Genomic DNA, 16,673 nt, shown 5'->3' on the forward strand with positions numbered 1-16,673 from the left:
CCCCCCCTCTGGCATCGTCGACATCCCCCGCTACCGCCCGCAGAGTTCTGCCGCAGGCACGTCTAAGCACCACCTTGCCCGCGTAGGCTAAAAAAAAGTAGTCGATGTCCGGACGAAAAGAAGGCGACCAGACGAACAGAAAGACGAAAAGCGCAGCAACTCGCAGAACCTCCCCCCGTCCAGCAATTCCATATTCATCTCATGCCCCCAAGCACAGACCCTTCCCCGTCCGTCCAAGTCCCCCCCTGTTCACTGTCAAACAGTCAACTCAACCCCAACTCCAGACGCAAAGAGACGAGAGGCATGGACGCATACGCTCTGACATACATGCAGACGGGGAGAAAAATAGAAGGTCCTGCTGCGCAGCTCTCGAAACAAGCCGTCCTGCGGTCCTGAAGGAACATGCAAGAAAAAAGAACAAAGAAAAAAAAAGGAGACGCCGACCATCAGACCACCCCGCGTCTGCATCTGTTGCTTTTAAAAGTCGAAACGGAACAGAACGTCTCCGGCCTTTGCCCTACTCTCTTGTCCGAGTTCGACAAATGAAGAAAAACAAGAAGTGAAAACCCCGCCGTTCTGAAACCCCGTATCCGTAGACGTCGGACCATGGCATTTGGCCCGCTCGCCGACCCGGCCGCCGCTTTGATGTGCGAGCGAGGGCATCCCCGCGTCGCATCCCCGCGTCCGCAGCCTACCTCCCCGCCCTCTCTCTCGCTCTCTCCCCATCAGAAACTCCGTTTTCTGTGCCCACTCGTCACTCTCACCTTTATAGCATGGACATGAACGGCGCCGGTGTCTCACGTAGAATGCCCGTCATCGACATTCGCTGGATGGGTTGGACAGCGAAAAAAAAATGTGGGTGAGATAAAATCTGTAATGCCTCTCTATCCAGTGGCTGTCTATGCGAGCAAAGCCAGGGATGCCATGCAAAAAAAATATCAACAAGAGAAAAGAAGAAAAAAGAAGAAGAAAAAAAAGAACAAAGCTTGGGCTCAAGAACGAATGAACCCGCAAGAGTGAAAAGAAACCCAAACCCAGAAAGAAACATGCGGCCCCCAATGCAGGTGTGAAATGCCTATCCTTCTCCAATACGCCTCTCTGTGGAAGGGGGTCTCTTGTCTTCCGTCCCGCCTTCGTGCTTTCAAGTCAAGTCTACCACCTATTATTCATCATCCACATCTCGGCTCGTGATGAACAAAAGTCGTCAATGAGGGCGGTCCAGCCATGCCGCTCTCGGTATTAGCGTATTATGTAGCGTGTATAGGATGATGCGGTGCAATGCGATGCGATGCGATGCGATGCGATGCGATGCGATGCGTCGTTCGTGAGAATCTAGATGTATCCGCCATCTATCGCGTAACCCCCGCCGCTCTCCAGGGCCTCGATGCCCGGGACGTCGGCGCCAAAGTCCATGATCAGAATCTTGGGGTCCTGACCCGTGCTAACGATTCGCCGGTAATCGCTCTTCGCGCTCAGTACCCAGCTAGCGTGCCACCGCGGGAAGTCGAGCAACTGGCGGCCGGTCTCCATGTCGAAGACCTTGATGTCCGTATCGTAGCTGCCGCTGACAAGACGGCCGCTGACCGAGTCGATGTGAAGGCTGCGCACGAGGTTATCGTGGGCCTTCATCTCGCGGAGGCACTCGCCGGTGTTGGCATCCCAGATGCGGATGACCTTGTCGTTGCCGGCCGAGGCGACGTAGCGGCCGTCCTCCGAGAACTGCGAGCACGCCAGGCCCTTGGTGTGGCCTTGGAACTCCCGGATGTTCTTGCCCGTGTCGATGTTCCAGAGCTTGACGCGAAAGTCGCCCGAGCACGAGACTATCGTGTTCCCCCGCATCTGGACGGCATTGACAGGGCCCGAGTGCCCACGCAGTTGGCGGAGCAGAGTGCCCGTCGCGCGGTCCCAGACGCAGATGCTGATGTCCTTGCTGCAGGTGATGATGTGCTTGTCGTCAAAGGCAAGGTCGAGCACGGCGGCGGTGTGGTGCTGAAGACGGCGGACCGGCCTGTAGCCCGAGCGGACGTTGTACACGATGCAGCTGGAATCGGACGAGCCCGTTACCAGCATGCGGTCGTCGTACTGCAGGCAAAGAATCGAAGCTTTGTGGTGCGTGGGGAAGGACACCATTGCGGGCATCGACGGGTTAGCACGCTGATTGTCGGGAAGGGTGGCATAGTGGACGGGGTTCCCTTCGTCGTCGAGCAGCAGGGAAACGTCGTTGACGACCTCGGGAGGACCGATGACCAGACGGCACTCAAAGGTCCGCATGTCCCAGACTCGAATCGTCTTGTCGCGGGAACCGGTGATGATCTTGGTCCTAGCCCGGATGTTAGCCATTCGGTCATGGTGGTTTCCAAGGGAGAGTGGATGCGCTTACTCGTCAAACTGCAGACAGTAGATACTGTCCAAGTGGCCGTTCAGATAGACAGGCTTCGCCTTGCCCTCCTTCCATCGCTGGTCGAGCTCGTCCTTGGCCTTGTATATCTGCTTCCAGTCGACGTCGGGGCTGATGGACGGCACGCCTTGGCCGGTGCCTGGCTGAACTGGTAGACTGGTTGCATACGTGCCCGTCTTCTCGCGCAAGAAGGACTCTCGCCAGACGTGCTGGTTCTCAATCATCTTCTGCCACTCGCGGGACACACGGCTCGCGGCGGCAAGAGCCGTAGCATCGAGATGGGCGAGGACCTGGATGGCAAGCTCGACAGGGAGCTGCGCAACGAAATCGATGCGGCTGATGTTTGCGTCCTCCACGTCCAAGTCCACGTCCGAGTCACCGCCGGTGACCGTGATGCCGATGCCGCTCTCGTGGTCGGTGAAGTCATCCGACGACGCACTCAGCCACTTGTTGTGAATGACCTGATTCTGCGCCGTCGTCGTCGTCGCCGCCGCCGCCGCCGCCGCCGCCTTGGCAGCACCGCCGGTGTGGTAGGGAATGATTGGCGGCGCACTACCGTTGCCAGGGAGCGGCAAGCAGGGGAAGGGGTGTTCAGCAACGAAGGCATCGCTATGCGTGTCGTGGCCATGGGACGACTTGGAGTGGCGGAAGCTCGTGGCCTGACGCAGCCGGTGCCAAGGCGAGTGCGCATGGGAAGTTCCAGGGCGCTGCTGGTGGTGGTGGCGATGGACCTCCTCGAGGCCCAGGCCAAGGCCATGGGCGCCGCCGATAGAGTGGCTTCTGTGATGAACCATACCCTTCAACGAGATGGACGCGCGACGAAATATGCCCTTGATACTAGCGTTACCGTGTCCAGCCGGGTGCGTGTCGTGTGTGTGCCTGAAGGGGTTATCGTCGCTAGGGCCGCCATGACTCCGGGACCGCTCGAGAGAGAGCTCCTCCAGGTGGCTCGGGAGGTCGGAGTCGAGATGATGGATGGATGATTTGCGCCGCCATGGAAGCGAGAGACTCAGGCTGCGGAGGCGGTGTGCCTGGAAGGAGGACCTGGGGTTGATGTGTCCGTCGGGGCCGTCTTCTTCTTGGATGGCGGATGTGGAGGCGGGCTCGTCGTAGATGGCCTCCTGTGTGGGTGCCCACTCGGAGACGTTGCAGATGCGTCCAGACATGGCGAGTGTTGATGCCGTCGACGGCTAGGTAGGGTGTCGAAGTCCAAGTCGAGATCGAGATCGAGGTCGCCGCAGAAGTCGTGATCGAAGTCGTCTAGGAGTGGACCTGGGGCTTAGGAGTCGGGTACGACTTTGGCGCGCTTTCGAAGAAGAGAAAGGGGAGGTCGGGATGGGGTCGCGGGGCAGCAAGACAGCACGAGCAAACTGGAGATCATCGCATGGTCAGCGATGAGGTTCGAAAAGGCTCGATTGTTCAGATACGTAAAAAAGAAAGAGAAAAAGCAAGGAAGGGAAAGTCGGGTCAAGTGTGATCGAGTCAAGGGGGGCTCGTTGGTTATTACCTGTCGTCCGAGCTTATCCCTGTAGTTGTTCTTCTGCCAAACTGTTGTTCCCCCTTCCTAGACCCTGAGTCTTGTCTGAAGCGCCCGAAACGCGCAGGAGTCGAGACGGACGGCACTGTCTCGGTCTCCCCACCAAAAGGGCTGGGCCAAGCTGGGCCACTGCAGGTGGATAACGGGGGTTACACTAGACGGCAGAATGGCGGCCAGTCGGAGGGCGCAGGATGGGGGGGACGAGAAAGGGACCCGGTACACTAGGGAGGGACGTTGTGCAGGAAGAATCAAATCGGGCTGCAGTATCGCTGCAGGCTTGTTGATCCTTGGTCGCAGGGAACGGCGGTGGCGGCAGGGGCAGCGGCAATGTGAATCGATCACGGAAGTCGGCCGGCCGTCTTTTGCCTCTGAGGTTCCCGAGGAAGCGAGAGAGAGAGAGAGAGAGAGAGAGAGAGAAATAGGGAGAGAGAGAGAGATGGATGATGTTTGGGTGGTGGGTGACTGACTGGTGGTTGGGCTGTGCTGAAGATTGGTCAGTTCTGGCCTATGGGGGGCATTAAGGGTCGTCGATGGGAGTTCGTCCACAACCCCGGTCTGGCTCGCTTTTCCAAGTGATTTTTTTCTTTCAGGGTCCGTTCTTCCTTGCAGAGTTCATTTGAAAGGAGAAAGAGACAGCTCGGCTTGTTTGGGGCTTCCGAATTGGGGCTGGGTTCGGATGCAAGGAAAAGGGTGGTGGGAGTGGACACTCGACTATGCAACTCCGCCCGGCTCGGAGAGATATCCTTACGGCAGAGGAAGCTGAAAGTGGATAATGATAATGATGATGATAATAACAATCGTAATAACAATAATGATAATGGGGAGGGAGAGAGGACCGGAAGAGGACTGGAGTTCGGCGGAAAGATGTACTACGAGGCGCAGAGGCGTTAATTACCACGCGAGTCAAGAAAGAAGATTCAAGAACAAAGCAAAGGAAAACAAATAGTTTGAGAACCGGCCGACAGGGGTGTGTATGTGTATGCAGATCGCAGACTGGCCCCCCCCTATGGTTGCTGGTGTCGGTGTTGTTGACAGTCCAAACACCTATGGACGGGCAACAGCATCGAGTAATGTTGATGTAAACTTTAAAAAAAAGAAGGAAAACAAGCAAGGAAAGGCCTTGTTTCGGCCTATTTCTGACGGAAAAGCGTTGATGGCCGCAGTGGACGGGGAGAGAGAGAGAGAGAGACTAAGAAACCGGGAACGAAATAGGTACTGACGGGGGAGGGGAGGGACGGCAAGCCACCGGCTACCTAGTCCAAAGTGACGGGCCGTTGTAAGGAACAATGCTGGGATAGACGGAAGCCCTGGGGAAGGGAGGGACGAGCGAGGCAGAGACACAGACACAGACACAGACACAGACACGGACACGGACAGAGACAGGGCAAAAGAAAGAAAAGGGAGAAAAGAAAAAGAAGAGACCGAGAGACTGGCCGTGGCGGGCCCCCTTCTGTTCTCTTCTTCCTTTGGTTGCCGGTGTCGAGTCGAACGTGCGAACGTGCGGCGCGCTTGTTACAGAACCGGCGTGGATCGGCCACTGAGGAATCGTCGTCTCTCAGGAATGTGAATGTCTGGCTGTCTTACAGCAAACGAGAGAGAAAGGTGAGATGCATGCTCGCGAGAAGAAGGATGGCATTTTGTTGCTCTCCCGTCCGGGTAGTGTATCCGTAGTATCTGCAGATAGATTGCCATAGTCAACCTATCGAGATCTGGCCCCCCCCCGCGTTGCATTGTTTACATTCCGAGCCAGTCGAGGCACAAATCGCGGAAGAATTACTCTGTACACACGGACGGATCACGATGCAGCGTGCCGGCCCAATGTCAATTCCAATGCTAAAGAGACACATCCGTAGGCTCTCTAGCATCGTACTTGTACCTGCCTGCATAGCATTGCTACGGTACAGATACCCTATACTCGGCGGCTGTGTGTTCAAGTCGAGCTACTTCCATGCACGTGGCCTCTTCTGCAGAAAGAAAGTATCGAGTACCTGCGCCCCCTAAAAGCCTGCACTGCATGCGCATCGTCCCAGTGCTGTATCCGTAGGAACGAACTCAGGACCTAGGTAGGTAGGTAGGTAGGCAGGTAGGTGGGTAGGCAGAGGTGGTCGAGTACATAAGAAACTCACCTCTGCCTCCAATGGTAGCATCGTGTAACCCTCCATCTGGACCTCCCAGTTTGGGTCTGGAACAGTCTCGTAATCTGCCAGATGGATGCATTTGCCTCTTTGCCCTTTCTCTCCATCATCTCGCCCCATCAACAAACCACCACTGTCGTGTGGAGACCTGCAGTATGTGCACTGCATATAAAGGGTCCCGGCTGTCCAAGAACCCCTGGATATGTACTATGTACATCGTACATACATCACATGCACATGCTCTTTATCCCCTGTTCCGCCATCGGGTCCCATCACCCCATCATCACCACCCCGGGCTGCTGCGCTGCAACCCTGTGGGTGCCTCCGGAGCTTCCAAACTCTATTGCCCCCCAGAGATGCTGCCACTTATCGCCCTCCCCAAAAAAGGAAGAAACAAAGACGATGGGAAGACCGTGAGACTCGATTCCGACCCGTCTCCGACCCGTCTCACTATGACTGGAACCCCTGCCCAGACTTTTGCCATCGTCAAGAAGGTCAATCAATGTCAGCACCAAGACGCGCCTCGCCCATTCCGATGACACGCCCGCTGGGCCAACCGAGAAATGAGCAACCACGCCCATCACATTGGCATCGCTGACATCCGAGATGAGCTGCCACACCACACCACACCCCTTCTCATCCTACATTCGACCGCCAACTCATCTCACCGCCCTCTCCCTCCCCTTCCCGAAACAATCTGCAGCTGCTTGCAGACATTAGCAGCCCGCCAGCTTCTCGCTCATCCCATGGCCGTGGTAACCTTTTCCCGAAGCACCGCATTGCATTTTGCGCCTTCGCGTATGACAACAAGGAAAACGCACATGCCATATACACCCAGATGCTGCTAGATCTTCCTGCGAACCTGCCTGGTCCTTCTGGCACCCCTTCGGACGTCGTTCGTTCCCTTGTCAGGGACACGGCCCTTTGACCTCTTCCACCACGACCCCTCGCTACCCCAGGCCAGCCAGCAAACGTGGGGCTTTCAAAGAAACTTGAACATGCTAAGAAACGCTCAAGCCACCAGTTCGAGCATACAATGACTATATTCACACGTGGCGCATGATGACAACCCGACAGGGCGCGCGGACAAAGGCACTCTCATAATTACCTATTGCACACTCCTCTGCAGGGAGTTGCTAGGGCTTCTGCCGGCGGCGACTTTCACCTCGGCTTACCAATCCACCAGCTGACAGCACCTCCAGCCCGGATCGTCCACCTATGCAGCCACATCTTTGTTGAAGTGAAGTCTGGTTAGGCAGTTGCTCTGCGTCATGGGTATGTATTTTGTACCGTATCAAGAGGTTGAGATGTGGCACAGGTCAGAGGTGTTGCGTATCGGGTTATGCGGTGAGCTGGGCCAGAGCTTATAGGAGTCTGGAATAATGATGTTTTAATCAGTCACTCTTCGCGCCAGAGCTGCTGTTGTAGTGGCAGTACCTTTCCAGAACGCATCAACTCCTAACGACACAGTCACTCCCAAGTGTCACAGGCCGGCCCCTAAGGGTCTCTAGTGGCGGTTGCACTGCTGCAGTGCCCTTCATGTCTACGCGGGTTATCACTGTGTCATGTACGCAAAATGATACAGGTCATCAATGGTCTTCTTTTCAGCCTCGCTATACACGTTGCATCCTCCACAGTCACAATTACTGGCCAAAGGCCTCGTCGTAGTTGGTCAAGCAGTACCTATAACGGACCTTGGAGTCTTCAATGCCGTTCATGGTCGACCGCAGGCCGTCGGCGCTGATGGGGACCTCCTGCACCCACGTCTTGATTCCCTTGTCGGCGGCGAGCTGCAGCATCTCGAGCGTCTCGCGTCTGCTGCCCAGGTGTGAGCTGCCGATGAAGCAGCCGTTGGGGAGGAAGTCCTGGTTGCGGACCGTGATGCCGCCGCCGCCGGGGAGACCAACCGAAACCCACTTGCCGTGCACGTCGAGCAGGCTGAGGTACGCCGACAGGTCGAAGCCCTCGAACGAGTTGGCCGTGTTGAGGATGAGGTCGAACGTCATCTCGTGCTCCTTGTTCCAGCCCTTCTCGCCGCTGGCCAAGTAGCCGTCGGCGCCCATCTTGAGCGAGTCCTCCTCCTTGGACCGCGACCGCGAAATGGCCCAAACCTCGGCCCCCATGGCCTTGGCGAACATGATACCAAAATGACCGATGCCGCCGATGCCAACGATGCCTACCTTCTTGCCGGGTCCGCAACCGTTTCTGACCAGGGGACTGTAGGCAGTGAGGCCAGCGCACAGCATGGGCGCGGCGACAGTGCTAGGCAGCGCGTCGGGGATGGGAAAGACCCTGTCACCCGTCAGTCTTTGTTCCTGGTTGTAAAGCATGCATGGTTTGGGGGCTTATTACCAGTGCTCGTGCGTGCGGACATGGGACGAATAGCCGCCCTGGGAGATGGCGCCAGAGTCGGGGAATGTCGAGCCGTAAGTGTCAAGCTGGTGCTTGCAGTACGTCTCGTTATCGTTTTTGCACTGACGGCACTCGAGGCATGCGTAGGACTGGGCGCCGACGCCGACGCGGGCGCCTTCCTTGATCTTGGTGACCTTGGGGCCGACTCTCAGAGCCTTACCGACGATCTCTGGCACACGTCTGTTAGCCCGAGACACTCTCGTTGTAGCCAAGGTCGCGAGGAGGCATGCTTACCGTGACCCACAGCCAAAGGGTACGGTTGAGCGCCCCAGTCACCCTTGATGGTGTGAACGTCACTGGCGCAAACGCCGCAGCACTCAATCTTGATATCAACATCGTAGTCGCCAAAGGGTTTAGGGTCGAACTCCTGCTTCTTAAAGTCTTGCCACGTCTCGGCGCTGTTGACCTGGAAGCCAGTGAACTTTTCGGGGATGGACATGTTGTCTGGCCGTGATCGGACGTAGAAAAAAAAAAGGGTACTTGGAGGATCGGTCAACTCTTTTCCTAGAGAATGACAGATGTGAAGTCGCGAAAGGACAGCACGAGCGGGAAGAGGGAGGAGGGAAGGATCGAAGTTATGTCGAGACTGCCAGAGGGGACCGCGGCGTATGAAATACTCTGGCCATCCCAGGGCTGCCATCGAACCCCCACATTCTCATTTGTTCCGGCGTTGCGTATGGGGGGGGGGAGGGCGTTCATCCTTGAGGGTGAGGGGTGCAACACTCGAGGAGGGGCTAAAGTCGCGCCGCAATACCATTCCATGCGAGAAGTATGCGGGTGGCCGAGACCCTTGCCCAAGGCTAGACGTGTGTTGAAAGACCAGGTGAGAAGGGGGGAGGTGTCCTGCTTATTCCTGCAAAGACGTGATGATGGCTTCTCTCGCACCCAGCTGCCCGGTCAAACGAGATGCTGTATGGCCGCAGAAAAGATGTTCACATGACGAATTCGTTGTCTGAACCGTTGCCTTCTCTGCCACAATACTGCTGAATCGGCATCTTTGTCCGTCATATCCTCTCATCCACCAACCCGTACTCCTCTCCTCCATACACATAGGTCGAGGTATCGTGCCGCGCTGCCCCGCGGTGATACCCCACCATTGCCTGCCAATTGCACCGCAGAACCCACCCGATTCGAGATGGCTATCCCAGGGGGTTGGGTGGAGGGATTTGGTCCGGGGGATTTTCCGAGGCAGGATGCCGAACTTCCCACCAACCAGAACCCGAGGTCCTTGTTTCGGTACTCGACAGGCTGGACGGAAAGTCCACGATCGCAGATAACATCGGGCTTGGCCTGGGCCAAAAGGAGGTTGACGAGGAGGGGTCAACCTCGCTATATTGGGATCCCTATTTCGCTGCATCTCGGCAATTGTCCCCGAAGACCCCTGTGTCAGGCAATTGGCCCTAGCCACCCGTCAGGCCCGAAGCATACGAAGCTCCCAACATTCCGCTCATACACAGCCTGTCGAGGAAGGTGTGGCGCCAGTCAGAGGGTCGGCCAGACCAGCATGTCGGTATCCAGTCTGGCTTGATTGAACCCTCGGCCGTGCGACCTGGCTCATTGTCCCGTAGTCATTCGCAGCCGGCACAAATTCGAGAATTTATCCTGGTTGAGTTTTCGTTCCTCGGTAGCGGCGTTTTCTGGAATTCACTCTCGGGCTTGGTGCAATGTTCGGGCACACAACCCCGTTGGAAAGAGTTATATCCGCCATGGCCGCTCTACCGCTGCTTCTGGACCGGTGTTCGGCGGCGGGTCAACCCGACACCGGCGAGGAACGCGATCCGCATCGAGGCACCAAGGTAGACGAAGGGGACATTTCCCCAGTCGATGGCAGTCCACTTGGCAAAGTTGTAGTAGACCTCGGGGCCCAGGCTTCGCACGGTATAGAGGTGACCAATGTCGGCCACGAGAAGGACGAAGAGGACCGTCTTCCACACGCGCAGGTCTGACGTCGAGCGAAGAACGAGAGCTTCGTTGAGGGCGAAAAGGAGGTAGAGGTTCGCGAGTTGAGACAGGACGATGGATGTCCCCTGAGGAATGACGTCTGGCTTCGAAGCGGCGTGGGTGAGATGCAGGTAGTCGTCGGGCCTGACATGAGCATAGTAGGCTCCCACCAGGGCAGAGATGGGCTCGATGCCGAGGAAGAAGACGCGATACAGCCTGGGGATGGTAAGGCCCATCCTCATGCGCTGAGGGTTGTTGGAAGCCATGATTCAAAGGCAATCGAGATTGAGGAGGCAGTGCAACAGAGAGCTGGGGGACAGAAAAGAGCAGGAGAAGCCGAGAGGGACGTCAAGACTGTTTGTTCGTCTCATCACGGGGGGGGCATCTGGCGTGACGGGAACCCTGATGGACCTATTCGTCGTGGGCAAGAGCGTGGAAAAACAATAGCTCCGGGAGGCCAGGCCCCCCCCCCCCCCATAGCACAAGGCCCGAAGCGACGATGATGGTCCGTGCTACAGTCGCCTTTTCTGGCGTCCCGCCCACACAACATGCAAGTACCCTGTCGACTATGACGAAGGGGGAGTTGGTATAATTCCGTAGGTAGGTAGCTCAGCGACAATTGCGGCTGTGCGGTGACATCCCAAGAAACGCCGAGAGAACCGGAGGATAAAACCAGTCGACTTCAATTCGGTTTCATTTCTCCGATGGGTCTACTCACTTTTCTCGAGACTCACCAATGACGAGATTGCCTTGGCGAGTCGTGCGTGCTTTATCTGATTGATGGCCGCCATGAGCACGACTACCTACCTGGACGCCAGCAATGGCCCGTCGGCTGACGATCAGATGCCGACCTACGAGGAGGCGATCGCCGAGAGGTGAGTATTGGCCTGCACACATCACACTTCACACTTCACACTTCACACACACACACACACGAACGGCTGACCATTTTTTGTCTTTGCCGTCGTCCAGACCGAATCCGCACACGGCCAGGGCACCGTCCATCTCGGGGTCGATACGCTCGCTCCACCTTCACGACGGCACCCTGCCCCCCTCCATCCTCCGCCTCAGGAACCTGGGCCGCACGCTCTGCCATAACGGCCCCGTGACGGCCATCGCCATCAGCCCCAAGGGATATGTCGCCACCTCCCAGGACAACGCCGGCACAGCACTACCCTCGAGCACCAAGCTCTGGGACTTCGCCCCCCGACCCTCGGCGGCGCCGGCGGCGCGGCAAGTGTCCTCCGATATCGGCACCGACGCGCCCGTCGTCGTCTTCAGCCCGGACGGGAAGCTTGTGGCCGTGTTGGAGAAGGACGCCGGCGCCAAGCGCGAGTGGCGCGTGAAGTTACGCGCTGGCGAGGAGGGCAAGGGCGTGCGGTGCATCCTCAACGGCGTGGCCGGGCCCGCAGTGTTTAGCGGGGACGGCAAGATGTTCGCGGCGGCGGACCCGTCGGGGATTGTGGTCGTCTTCGAGGCGGCGACGAGCCCGCCGGGGATGCCGCCGACCAAGAGGGTGGCCGGCGTGATGAACCACGCGCCGCCGACGCATGTGCTCTTCATGCCCAACGGGACGAACCTCGTGACGCTCTCGCGAGACGGGACGGTGCGCATCTCGGAGGCCAGGACGGGCCGCACGCTGCGGCGGATGGAAGTGGACGCCATGGCGGGTATTGGCGCGGGGGCGCGGGCGCTGGGGGTGTCGCCGGACGGACGGATCATCGTGTCGGTGTGGCCGCGGGCCGTGTATGCGTGGGAGCACGAGGCCGGGCGCGTGTCGAGCTGGGAGCTGAACAAGGTCCGGGGCACCGAGGGGTGGCCGCTGGCGGTGTCACCAGACTGCAGGTTCCTGGCGTGCCGAACCGAGGACGGTATGGACATTTCGGACGTCTACTCGGGCCAGGTGCTCGCCGAGGTGCGAACGGCGGCTGGCATCGACGGGCTTGTCACGGCGGCGGCCTTCTCAGCGAATGGAAACATCATGGCTGTCGGGCGGTACACGGGCGTCGTCGACGTGTGGAATCTCGCACCGTTTGTGGACTGAGGGGTGGGCATTGTGCTGATGATGATGGACGAGCGGAAGAAACCAATTGAAAAAAAGAAAGTTCATACTCGCCTACTGCTATCCACGATAGCGACGGGTCGTCCAGTATTGGAAAGTGTCATCTGAGTCAACGGCTGCTTCGGACGAAAGAAAAAAAAAAGCGTCCATTTCCACTCGCCAGCATGAGGCTTCATTTTAAGTTGCCCGGCTCCCAGACCCCAGCACGTAGGCACGTGTAGGGCCTAGGCCGGCATTTTGGCCACTTCGCGAGAATACAACTCTCCGGGCACCCATGACTCGAGAAAAGTCGCCGGTCAAGGCTACGCCCTGGAACTCGATGAGTTAGGCAACGTAGATACAGTTCCACCTTGGACTAGCCCGGGTTTGTGTTCGACACCGACTGCGGCCAACGCCATCTGAACGCGAACAAAGGTCGAATGGCTAACAGTGAGTCTAAGGCGAGTCAAAGCCATTACGACTTGCCCAAGTCAGTAGAAGTCGGTGGGAGGCCAGATGATAAGTGGGAATCAGAATCCGGGGTAAGGGCCGATGGCCACTTGAAGCAGCATCATGTGATGGACTCCAGAGCAGGTCTTGTCAATTGCATCTTACACTGTCTAATGCTGCGATACATACGGATCAAGTCATCTGGTATATGTTAATGCTCCAAGTCTTCTGAAAGGGATTGTGAGTGATGAGAGACCAAGCTGATCCAAAGTACGCTCGCGATTTTCTTGCCATGAGCCCATATTAAATTCGGAGGAGTTGACTTTTGATTTGAAACCATCAACCTTTTATAGCAGACAACCGATAATTTTGTACTCGGATTACCTACACGGACCGACCTAGGTCTACCTAGGTAGGTACTCAGTACTCAGTACTTCCCTGTGAGGATCCCTAGACTATGCCCCTCATCCCAAAAGGGAATAGTGCGGGGTTGAGGCTTTCGCGTCAATCAAGGCGGTGGAATCACACCAGCCGGCAGCGCATTATTGCTGAACCTTTTCTTCGTGCTCTGTGACTCTTCTCCCCTTGTACAACGGCGGGCCATTTTCTTTTCTCCTGCACACGACCACGACCACGACCGATCCCGATTCTGACCACACGAATCATTGCAATATGGCGCCGAATCCCATCCTACCCGTCAAGGGCAAGAACAACGTACTCATCACCTCGGCGCTGCCCTACGTGAACAACGTGCCCCATCTCGGAAACATCATCGGGAGTGTGCTGTCCGCCGACGTCTTCGCCCGCTACTCCCGCGCCCGCGGCAACCCCACCGTCTATAGTAAGATCCGCCCGCCCTCCGCTGCTTGCTTACCTTGCTTGACCCGGCTGACGCCCGCCCTCTCTGCACAGTTTGCGGCTCCGACGAATACGGTACTGCGACCGAGACCAAGGCCCTCGAGGAGGGCGTCACGCCATCCGAGCTGTGCGCAAAGTACCATGCGCTGCACAAGGGCATCTATGACTACTTCGACATCTCCTTCGATATTTTTGGCCGGACCCCGACCCCCCAGCAGACCGAGATCGTCCAGGACATCTTCACCAAGCTCTGGAAGAATGGCTTCATCGAGGAGCGCGAGACCACCCAGCCCTTCTGCCCCGTCGAGGCTCATCAGTCCTTCCTCGCCGACCGCTTCGTTGAGGGTGTCTGTTCCATCTGCGCCTACGACGGCGCCAGAGGTGATCAGTGTGACAAGTGTGGCAACCTCCTTGACCCCCTCGAGCCCGAGCCCGAGGCCAACGCGACCGCCGAGGACGACATTGCCGCAAAGCCCACCGGATTCCTCATCAAGCCTCGCTGCAAGCTCGACGGAGCTACCCCCGAGAAGCGCAAGACGAAGCACCTCTTCCTTAGACTCGACTCCTTGAGGGACGAGCTCGTCAAGTGGTTCAAGGAGTCTAGCAAGAAGGGCGCGTGGAGCAACAATGCCGAGCAGATCACCCAGGCCTGGATCGACAAGGGCCTGAAGCCCCGTGGCATCACCAGAGATCTGAAGTGGGGTGTTCCTATCCCGACCCACGAGGTCGGCCAGGACTACGCGAAGAAGGTCTTCTACGTCTGGTTCGACGCCTGCATCGGCTACGTGTCCATCACCAAGAACTACACCGACGGCGACGACCTTGCCGGCAAGAAATGGGAGCAGTGGTGGAAGAACCCCGACGACGTCAAGCTGTACCAATTCATGGGCAAGGACAACGTCCAGTTCCACACCATCATCTTCCCCGGCTCTCTCATCGGTACTGGCGAGAACTGGACGAAGCTGCACAAGATCTCCACCACCGAGTACCTCAACTACGAGGGCGGCAAGTTTAGCAAGTCCAGGGGTGTCGGCGTCTTTGGCAACCAAGTCCAGCAGACCGGTGTGCCCGTCGACGTCTGGAGGTACTACCTGCTCTCTCGCCGCCCCGAGACGTCCGACTCCGAGTTCATGTGGCAAGAGATGGTTGACGGCAACAACAACGAGCTTCTGAAGAACCTCGGCAACTTCTGCCAGAGAGTCAACAAGTTCTGCCAGGCCAAGACCGAGGGCGTCGTTCCCGACTACACAAAGTACACCGACGACTACCTCAAGAAGCACATCGGCGAGGTAAACACCCTGCTCAAGGAGTACATCAGCAACATGGAGGCAACCAAGATGAGGGCTGGCCTCCAGACCATCATGTCCATCTCAGCGTATGTTGATTCTTGTCCCAAATTTCCTGAAATTGAAAGCTGACCCGAGTCCTACAGCCTCGGCAACAAGTTGCTCCAGGACAACAAGCTGGATAACCGTTTGCTTAACGAGGAGCCCGACCGGTGCGCTGCCGTCGTCGGTCTCGCCCTCAACCAGATCGACCTCCTCGCCTCTTTGGTTGCCCCTTACCTCCCCAACACCTCCACCGCCATCCTGAAGCAGCTCGGCGTCGAGCCCAAGCCCTTCATCCCCGATTCCTGGGTGACCGATGCCATCAAGCCCGGCCATAAGCTCGGAACTCCTGAGCACCTCTTCACGCAGATCCCGGCGTCCAAGGTCGAGGAGTGGAAGGATGCCTTTGGTGGCGAGGAGGTGCGGAAGCAGAAGGAGGAGGCCGCCGCCAAGGCTGCGGCGAAGAAGGCGGCCAAGGAAGCCGAAAAGGCTCGTAAGAAGGCCAGGAAGGAGGCCGAAAAGGCCAACGCGGCCGACGCTGGGCCCTCCGTCGAGTCAAGCGAGAAGAAGGCCGAGGCCGACCCGGCCATCGAGGCGGTAACGGAGGCCATCTCCAAGACGGAGGTCCATACCTCGTAAACTAGACGAATAGGAAAAAGGATAGTTCATTATTGAAAGGCGTTGAAGACGGGGCACTGTTGCAGTAGCGGGTGACGGGTTGATTTTCGAGGCAAATGCCTAGGGCTCTCTAAAATTGAACAGTCAATGCATGTTCAAGACAGACGTTTGGACGCGATGCTTCCCAGTGATTGCCATCTCCACAACACACTGGTAGTATCTAACGCTCCTTCTCAAGAGTTTAACGTTAAAAGCTGAAGAGGGAGTGGGGTGGGAATTTCTGTGCCACTCTTCTGTCGCAACTCCTTCTCCAATCAGGCATTTTAACAGCATTCGTGACTGTGACTGATGACACATGAACCCACTGCTGCCGTCATCATGGCCGCCCTGGGTCTGTCCCTCCCCCCCGCGTTCCCAGCCTGTGTATCGTTCACCAATTATACCAGGGCCACCTCATCGATGCCGTCGTGAAGGCCTAGACGCATCCAAAAGCGCTTTTCAGCCAGCTCCAAGGGCCACCATTAAGGAGAACAGGCTTTACTGGCGAGGAACCAAGCTGTCAACTCTTACCAAGCTTTGTAAGACGACGCGAAGAGGGATGTTTGGGTTCTTTGATACCATATAGGCCGGCCTACCGTTCAAGGTATAGTTTCACGACGCAGCCACCCGTCGAGGCCGCCTGGCGAACATTGACCCGAGATGATGACTCTAGAACTCCCGCGAACTCAGAACTTGGTCCGTGTTTCAACGCGTGGCTCATCGGCGAGGTTGCCTAAAGAGTAAAGGGGGCAGCTCAAGGCGGTACAAAATGGGACTGTCTCGAGAGCGAGCACGAAGTCTTCCACCGCGTTGCCGAGAGACGACACGGGACTTTTTTTTTTTTTCCAGAGGTGAGTGAGCTGAGGAGGCGATCCGGAGAGGTCGGGAGGATGGGGGTCGAAGAGGTGGACGGTAG

At 57.4% G+C, this 16,673-nt stretch overlaps 8 protein-coding genes across 8 annotated transcripts; 3 read left to right on the forward strand and 5 right to left on the reverse strand.

Moving 5' to 3' along the window:
- Window positions 1-664: 664 nt before the first annotated feature.
- On the reverse strand, window positions 665-1,190 carry LY79DRAFT_319067 (uncharacterized protein). The gene has a single exon (XM_060552389.1). It carries the CDS (start codon window positions 1,046-1,048, stop codon window positions 767-769), a length of 282 nt encoding a protein of 93 aa, XP_060411145.1. The 5' UTR covers window positions 1,049-1,190; the 3' UTR covers window positions 665-766.
- Window positions 1,191-1,332: 142 nt separating this feature from the next.
- Window positions 1,333-3,564, reverse strand: LY79DRAFT_672116 (WD domain-containing protein; the record flags this gene model as incomplete). The annotated part of the gene is made up of 2 exons (XM_060564007.1): window positions 1,333-2,320; window positions 2,381-3,564. 2 exons carry the CDS (start codon window positions 3,562-3,564, stop codon window positions 1,333-1,335), a joined length of 2,172 nt encoding a protein of 723 aa, XP_060411146.1.
- A 2,376-nt stretch (window positions 3,565-5,940) lies between these two features.
- LY79DRAFT_562800 (uncharacterized protein) lies at window positions 5,941-6,838 on the forward strand. Its single transcript, XM_060558501.1, has one exon. The coding sequence runs from the start codon at window positions 6,073-6,075 to the stop codon at window positions 6,607-6,609; it is 537 nt and encodes a 178-aa protein (XP_060411147.1). The 5' UTR covers window positions 5,941-6,072; the 3' UTR covers window positions 6,610-6,838.
- An 875-nt stretch (window positions 6,839-7,713) lies between these two features.
- LY79DRAFT_672117 (alcohol dehydrogenase GroES-like domain-containing protein) lies at window positions 7,714-8,921 on the reverse strand (the record flags this gene model as incomplete). Its single annotated transcript, XM_060564008.1, has 3 exons — window positions 7,714-8,362; window positions 8,423-8,651; window positions 8,717-8,921. 3 exons carry the CDS (start codon window positions 8,919-8,921, stop codon window positions 7,714-7,716), a joined length of 1,083 nt encoding a protein of 360 aa, XP_060411148.1.
- A 305-nt stretch (window positions 8,922-9,226) lies between these two features.
- On the reverse strand, window positions 9,227-10,194 carry LY79DRAFT_319120 (uncharacterized protein). The gene has a single exon (XM_060552391.1). It carries the CDS (start codon window positions 9,837-9,839, stop codon window positions 9,330-9,332), a length of 510 nt encoding a protein of 169 aa, XP_060411149.1. The 5' UTR covers window positions 9,840-10,194; the 3' UTR covers window positions 9,227-9,329.
- Window positions 10,019-10,921, reverse strand: LY79DRAFT_319102 (uncharacterized protein). Its single transcript, XM_060552390.1, has one exon. It carries the CDS (start codon window positions 10,687-10,689, stop codon window positions 10,198-10,200), a length of 492 nt encoding a protein of 163 aa, XP_060411150.1. The 5' UTR covers window positions 10,690-10,921; the 3' UTR covers window positions 10,019-10,197.
- Window positions 10,922-11,203: 282 nt separating this feature from the next.
- On the forward strand, window positions 11,204-12,467 carry LY79DRAFT_521563 (ribosome assembly protein 4; the record flags this gene model as incomplete). The annotated part of the gene is made up of 2 exons (XM_060555362.1): window positions 11,204-11,298; window positions 11,417-12,467. The coding sequence occupies 2 exons, from the start codon at window positions 11,204-11,206 to the stop codon at window positions 12,465-12,467; spliced, it is 1,146 nt and encodes a 381-aa protein (XP_060411151.1).
- Window positions 12,468-13,490: 1,023 nt separating this feature from the next.
- LY79DRAFT_637703 (methionyl-tRNA synthetase) lies at window positions 13,491-16,017 on the forward strand. The gene is made up of 3 exons (XM_060562287.1): window positions 13,491-13,755; window positions 13,827-15,147; window positions 15,205-16,017. The coding sequence occupies exons 1-3, from the start codon at window positions 13,587-13,589 to the stop codon at window positions 15,737-15,739; spliced, it is 2,025 nt and encodes a 674-aa protein (XP_060411152.1). The 5' UTR covers window positions 13,491-13,586; the 3' UTR covers window positions 15,740-16,017.
- Window positions 16,018-16,673: the final 656 nt, after the last annotated feature.

The sequence above is a fragment of the Colletotrichum navitas genome, assembly GCF_030913465.1.
Source record: "Colletotrichum navitas strain CBS 125086 chromosome Unknown LY79scaffold_59, whole genome shotgun sequence".
In the NCBI taxonomy this organism is placed as follows: domain Eukaryota; kingdom Fungi; phylum Ascomycota; class Sordariomycetes; order Glomerellales; family Glomerellaceae; genus Colletotrichum; species Colletotrichum navitas.